The sequence below is a fragment of the Eleginops maclovinus genome, chromosome 11 (assembly GCF_036324505.1).
Source record: "Eleginops maclovinus isolate JMC-PN-2008 ecotype Puerto Natales chromosome 11, JC_Emac_rtc_rv5, whole genome shotgun sequence".
NCBI classification, from domain to species: Eukaryota; Metazoa; Chordata; class Actinopteri; order Perciformes; family Eleginopidae; genus Eleginops; species Eleginops maclovinus.
The window spans coordinates 7,747,815-7,754,215 of NC_086359.1; the positions used below are offsets into that span (position 1 = coordinate 7,747,815).

The following is a 6,401-nucleotide window of genomic DNA, read 5'->3' on the forward strand; positions in this document are numbered from 1 at the left end:
GAGGGGCGGGACTTGTGCGTGTCATAACAACGCCGTACTCTTCTGTATATAACAAGAGCTCCGATTGACCTCCTAAACAGGATGTTTTACAAGGGTTAGTTGTTAGTTTAAAACATAAACCAGGCGCCTATCAAAAAGGTGAGATTTATACTGTTTATTCATGTCATCATTTCATACGCAAATAAGTTTTAGGCTAAGCCGTTGTTTTCTTCTGTTGTGTGTTGACCTAGCACTGCACATCGCGCTGCTTCCACAGGAACAAATTGTGCAATAGAAGGATATCGTCCAATATTCTATTTAATGATAGAAACGCTCAGCTAATATTGGGTTGATACATGTAGAGAAAACGCTCTCATCAATAGTCATCAAAAGGCAAAAACAACATAACAAATATAGCACGATCATCCACGTCTTACTTGAATCAATAAGTTGTACTATTTTAAGAAGACTTATTTATAAATAACGTGTCTGCAAAGCCTTAATTGTACCTTAATGTTAAAATTACAACAGACTAACAAATCAATATTTCTATGCTACTTACACTTTAAACTGTTTTTGAAATATGGCCGTATGCTTCACATGATATCTGCTTGGACATGCACAGTTAACCAGTAGCCTATGTGTTATCTTATTATCTGTGTTTATGTTTATCTCTAAATGTGTTTTTTTTTTTTTCTTGCCCAGGGAATATTGTAGCTCATCAACATGAAGGGTCTTTTCCTGGTGGAGCCTATTGTTGCACTGTACGCTTTCTCCAGTTTTCTCATCTATCCTCTTGTGCAGCAGTATGTTTACCGGAGGCTCTGGCAAGAGCTGACAAACACCACCTATCCCATCTCTGACAATGCCACAAGATGTGCAGAGAACAGCAGCGCCAACAACCATTCCAGCTACCATGAGGTCAGTAACACACTTACAAATGTACGTAACAGAGGTGCATGCAACTTAAGATAAAAACAATATTGGCAATTGTAAATACACTTTTTCTTCTGCTTCCTTTTAGGAAACACTAAGAATTAATCTAATTGTATTAACTTTCCCGGCATCTACCTGTGTTAAATGTTCAGTGGAACAAGGACTGGCGGTTGTATTTATTATGTGAACTAATTTTACACAACCTTTACCCAGTGTTGTTGATGCCTTGCTTACACAAAAACCAGTCAGGCTTCATAAAGTTATCTGGAGCTCAGCAAACATTGCTCTATCCATAGTTGCAGTTAATTCTTCCAAAAGCTGCAGTTCTCATCCCTTTCTGTGTTGGACTTTTGCTGTCACAGATCTGCATGACTTTTCCTATAAAACTTTCAGATCTTGCAACACATTTCAGCTAAAAAACAACTGATTCAGCTACTGTGCCATAAACTTATATGACATGGAAACCTGTGACTAAGGTATACTCTTCTGAAACCGTACGGACACTCACATGCTGCAGAAGCAACACTTTTTCTGAATAGTGACAATCTTAATTAAATCCTCATCGTCATTTCAGAGAATTTAATCAAACATTCAGTTGCAGCGAAGATTTACTGCCTTTTGAGAAAAACATTTTGGAGATATGTTCTTAAAGAAAAAAGCATTAGTGGTGGTGTATTTATAGAGTAAGCATAACAGAGAAGTGAGAACAAACACTGTTCTAGAAAAAGCCTGTTTTTTTTTTCTTCTTGAAAACCCCCCTCCTACTGTACACCTGTTACAACAAAGGAACAGCTCTGTTCCTTTCGGTCCTGAGTAACAAAACATCACATGATGCAGAAATCTATCTGTGTTGGTTTCATGACATTTCATGTCACTAACTGTCATCAGAGTTAAAAACAGACAGTTCAGAATCAGCTCATACATGTTTTTTCTGACATAACCATGCTCTCTCTTTTCTGTGTTTTCAGGAGGTACAGAAGCAGGCATCTCTCTTTTCCCTCTACACAAATCTCTTCTCTGCAATCCCCTCTTTGGTGGTCACCCTAATGCTTGTGGCCTACAGTGACCGGGGAGGACGCAAGATCACAATCATCATGCCTTTGATTGGCACGTTGATCTACACCTTGTCATTCCTGGCGATATCCTACTTCGAGCTCAATATTTACTTTCTCGTTGGCTCATCGTTTCTCAGCTCCTTGTTTGGCGGCTTGGGCACATTTCTGGGGGGCTGTTTCGCCTACATAGCGGACTTGTGTGAGGATGGTAGTCGGAAAACACTGCGCATGGCCGGAGTGGACATGATGATTGGCCTGTTGTCTGGCGTGGCCTCGATATCAACAGGCTACTTTCTGAAAGCTGCAGGCTTTAATTGGCCATTCTTAACCTCTGCGCTGGTTCAGTGTTTTGTCCTACTCTATGCCATTTTCATCCTTGAAGAGACTGTGAAAAAGCCTCCCGCTGATGCCATTCTCCTAGATGGGTCTCCTCAGCGCTCAGCTGTGAAACAGATGATCTACGGTATCTACCACATGTTTGCAGGGGCCAACCGCAGGATTAGAACTCTCTTGATCCTCCTGATACTAATTTTCACCAGCTTCTCCTTCGCCTACGTGGGTGGTCTCTCCTTGATGACACTATTTGAGCTGAATGAGCCACTGTGTTGGACAGAGATTATGATTGGCTACGGTTCAGCCCTGTCGATGTCCGTGTTCCTGACCAGTTTTTTGGGAGTGTCTGCATTCACGTACTGTGGTGTCCCACAGCTGGTCATTGTCCTGATGGGGATCCTGTCTGTGTTATCAGGCATGCTCCTGTTGGCCTTTACAAAGACCACTCTTATGATGTATATAGGTGAGAAAACATTCTGTAACAACTATTCTGAGGAAACCAATAATGCGTTATAGTTTTTAATCTGCTGTTTAGTTGAAAAACAACCTCCAAAGCCTTGACTGACAGGTGTTGAGTAAGTTTAAAAGCTGCACCTTGTTTAGTTGTTAAATGTTAGATTAAAGGGGAAGTGGAGCATTATCAGTTTCCAAACTATGCCTGCATACTTTTACATTACTCCTGTCTTTCTCTTTGTGGAGAAACTCAGTTTGACAGAATTGTCCACAAAATGTTATGATTATTAGTCGACTAAGATTTTTGTCAAGGACAACCCTGAGGAAGAGTACTATAGAACTGAACATTTGCATAAACATTGCAACAGAATCTACCTTTCACACCAGCTTTACAAGGTGTAGAAATCATAGACCAAAGTGAAATATCAATTGACTTTAATTAGGATGTTTGTATTTTGGCATTTGATGTGGTTACATTATAGTCTCTGCGTTATGATGTTTAACCTATTTTTTATTCTTTTTTTTTCACAGTGTGGGTGCCAATGTTTCTTTCTATCATGCCTTATCCTGTCATTCGTTCCATGTTATCAAAGATCGTCTCAAAGTCTGAACAGGGTGAGTGGAGTCAGGGCTTTTGCAAGAGCAGCAGAAGCGTGTCTGAGTGTTTGTTTGTAGAGTCAGAGTCCATTGAAGAGTTGCCTGTCCAAGCAACTTCAAAATGCTCTACAAAACATAACACTCCGACTTTCTGTTCCTTAGAGCAAATTGATTTTTGAAGCTAAACTGTTGGATTTCAGAAATATCATGTTTTTTGTCACCTTATCACTTCTTAAAACCCTTCTTCTCTCCGCGGTGTGTTTTTGCAGGAGCCCTGTTTGCCTGTCTTTCCTTCCTGGACAGTTTAACTAACAATGTAGCGAGCGCAGTCTTCAACAGCATCTACGCTGCTACGGTGGCATGGTACCCTGGCTTCGTCTTCCTGTTGGCTGCAGTGCTCTGTGCTATCCCTTTGTTTATTTTAGGGTATGTATATGTTGCCATATTAAATAGCTTTTTCTAGTTTTACTACAAAACGCAAATATAGTTTCATGATTGGAGCATACAACCATACATCCGTCCAAACTTAACAAGGTTGTCAAGAGAGACTTCTACCCAAAATGATTTGTTAGTTTAGCAACAAAAACAGAGCAGTTTATGTACAGTTTATGCTGTGCAGGTAGACTCAGAGCTGTACGCTGTGCACACTCTATTTTCTGCTGATTCACACACTGCCTGTTTTGCTTGACTAACAAGAAAGAGAAATGCCATCCCTGATTTAGGCATCGGCGAAACCATTGGTTCCTCATTCTTGCAGCATTCAACTTCCCTCATCAAACTGTTTCCCTCTTCACATCGCTATCTTTATATCGGAGATTAATTCATGCTTTCTTGTGGTATAGAAATTGAGTTCTTAACAGGATCTGTGGTACCCTTTGTTTTTACATTTGTTTTGAGACACTCACTTGGCAAAGTAGTGCTGCTGCTGAGTCAGTTTGGGACGTGTAGCGTGACACATAACACTCCTCGAGTGATCTCTCTGTCACATGCACTGCTTCTTCTGTTACATCCTGAGTAGTTATAGAATAACAAAGCCACTGGTTCAGCAATCTCAGACTTACAGCCAAGGACAACATGGGCTTCACACCAAGACTTTGGCAGGTGAAAACAATTGTTGAAAACGTCCTTACTCAGGCAATCTGATGCGGGTTTACAGAGAAAAGCTACGTTGAGAAGAACGTTTAGTTTGAATTGATAGAAAGTTGATGAATCCCATGTTTTTCTGCTTCTATTAATGCCTGTTTTTCCGTGTTTCAGAGTGGTCAGTGTTATAGGAGTGAATGTTACCGAAGAAGTCACAAAGCCGGTCTCAGGGGAGGAGGATGTTTCCGAAGATCAGAACGACAGGATTCCTATTCTTACCTGAGCCATATCTGCCAAAAACTGTCAAGCACTTTTTACTTGAGTCATTTATTTTAAAGACACTCATGTTTTACCTCAAGGACTGTTGATCTCAGTTTTAATTTGATAATGCAGGTTACAGATTCTTCTTTGTTTGTTTTTATTGCTGTGGTTTTTTGTGCTATTGAAGTTGAACAAGAGGAAGATACAGCAGGGAGTTGTATGCAAACAGGTTCTCTACCGGTGAAACATATTTTTAAAATATGAAATATGAACATGTTGAATTAGATCACAATGGTACCATAAATAGGATTTAAAACACAGATGTAGGCCATGCATCTAAGACCTTACTGTGACAATGCTAATGCTTTCAAAATGATTGTTTTGATACGGTATTGCAGTGTGATATGATTTGCAAGTTAAAAATATGATAGTTTTTTTTTTTAAGTTATAGGTATGTGAAGTGATTCAGGTCTCTCCGCCTTTGGCTATTACAGTGCAATGTTAGTAAATGCCCTTACAAAGAACTCCACTTTCACTTGTTCCTTAAAAGTATACCATACCATAGAAATCTAGATTATTATATAATGTTGATTTTATCTTTCAAACAAATATACAATGTAGATTAAAAAAAAATCTGAACCCTGCTTTTAGTGATGTAAAAGTAAACAAATATTTTAGTATACATGTGAATGTATAAATGATGTCAAGAAACCCCCAAAAAGAGGAAGGGGGGTGAAAAGGGAACAAGTGAGTCTGTTCTTTTTAGGAAATGAATAGTCTCTATTCACAACTTGTTATGATTGTCCTCGAACAATCAATTTCATCCCAATAGGAAATCGCAAAGACTATAAAAGGCAACAATCAAAAATGTATAATTGGCTTTACTGAGTCAGGATAAAGGATGTAGTTAAATATAATATTGGAAATTGTGCAGGTTTTATCAATTATGACTGGAATATGTTATTTCTATGTGTCCACCCACAAATGTTCCTTATTGAGGAAGCTGGATTGAACAGGATGTACATTAAGGTATAGTTTAAGGTGGACCAACCAGCTGCAGGTGTTGTGTTTTTGAATTTGAATTCAAAATGTTGTATCATTGAAGTGTATTTGGATATGCAGGGATGTAGTTTGAGTTTTTTTATTTATTTTTTTATTTGGGAGTTTATTTAAAAGGTGCACAAAATAAACCCCAAACATCTATAATAATGTTAATTCTTCAGTACTTCTCTTTGTGTAAAAACAATTTAAAAAATAAAAGAAATGAAGTGTTTTGAAAATTGAGTATCCGATGACTTCATCTAACACTATCAGATATGTATGTGCTGTGTCATCAATTACTAATCCTATTAGCAAAGAAATAATGATCAATTAGGCCTCCGGTCGTTTAAAATAAGCTGACTTTCTTAATGTTTGGTTTGGAATACAAAAAAGAACACCAATAATAAAATAAAACATAAAATAACAAGCAAGTGAAATCGTAAATACTGAACGTGCAACCGCACTAGTTTTTGAATACTGTAGAGTGACGCTGTCTTCTGCATATTCACCACTAGGCGTCACCCTTGGTCCAGTCTTACAGACTCACTGACATGCTAATGCTATAATATCATCAGCCAACACTATATAAATGTAAACCCCTACATAACATACCAGCTGTTTTAGACATGGCAAACAACCTATCCTTTCCTTCATGTTGCCTTA

The 6,401-nt window shown here is 38.5% G+C and overlaps 1 protein-coding gene across 3 annotated transcripts; it reads left to right on the forward strand.

Moving 5' to 3' along the window:
* The first annotated feature begins 21 nt into the window (after positions 1 to 21).
* On the forward strand, positions 22 to 5,977 carry si:dkey-5g14.1 (lysosomal proton-coupled steroid conjugate and bile acid symporter SLC46A3). 3 transcript variants are annotated; one of them, XM_063895464.1, is made up of 6 exons: positions 22 to 138; positions 685 to 900; positions 1,884 to 2,766; positions 3,288 to 3,371; positions 3,623 to 3,779; positions 4,611 to 5,977. In XM_063895464.1, exons 2-6 carry the CDS (start codon positions 706 to 708, stop codon positions 4,717 to 4,719), a joined length of 1,428 nt encoding a protein of 475 aa, XP_063751534.1. In that variant the 5' UTR covers positions 22 to 138; positions 685 to 705; the 3' UTR covers positions 4,720 to 5,977. The 3 variants fall into 3 exon arrangements, with proteins under 3 accessions (XP_063751534.1, XP_063751535.1, XP_063751536.1); XM_063895466.1 differs by having other exon boundaries at positions 33 to 138; positions 787 to 900; XM_063895465.1 differs by lacking the exon at positions 3,623 to 3,779.
* The last annotated feature ends 424 nt before the right edge of the window (positions 5,978 to 6,401 follow it).

What these genes read in the sequence shown, in the direction of transcription:
- si:dkey-5g14.1 (XM_063895464.1), top strand. Translation starts at nt 706, where the DNA reads ATGAAGGGTCTTTTCCTGGTGGAGCCTATTGTTGCACTGTACGCTTTC. An exon ending in ACCATTCCAGCTACCATGAG is followed by an intron (nt 901 to 1,883) that starts GTCAGTAACACA and finishes CTGTGTTTTCAG; the next exon opens with GAGGTACAGAAGCAGGCATC. An exon ending in ATCCCTTTGTTTATTTTAGG is followed by an intron (nt 3,780 to 4,610) that starts GTATGTATATGT and finishes TCCGTGTTTCAG; the next exon opens with AGTGGTCAGTGTTATAGGAG.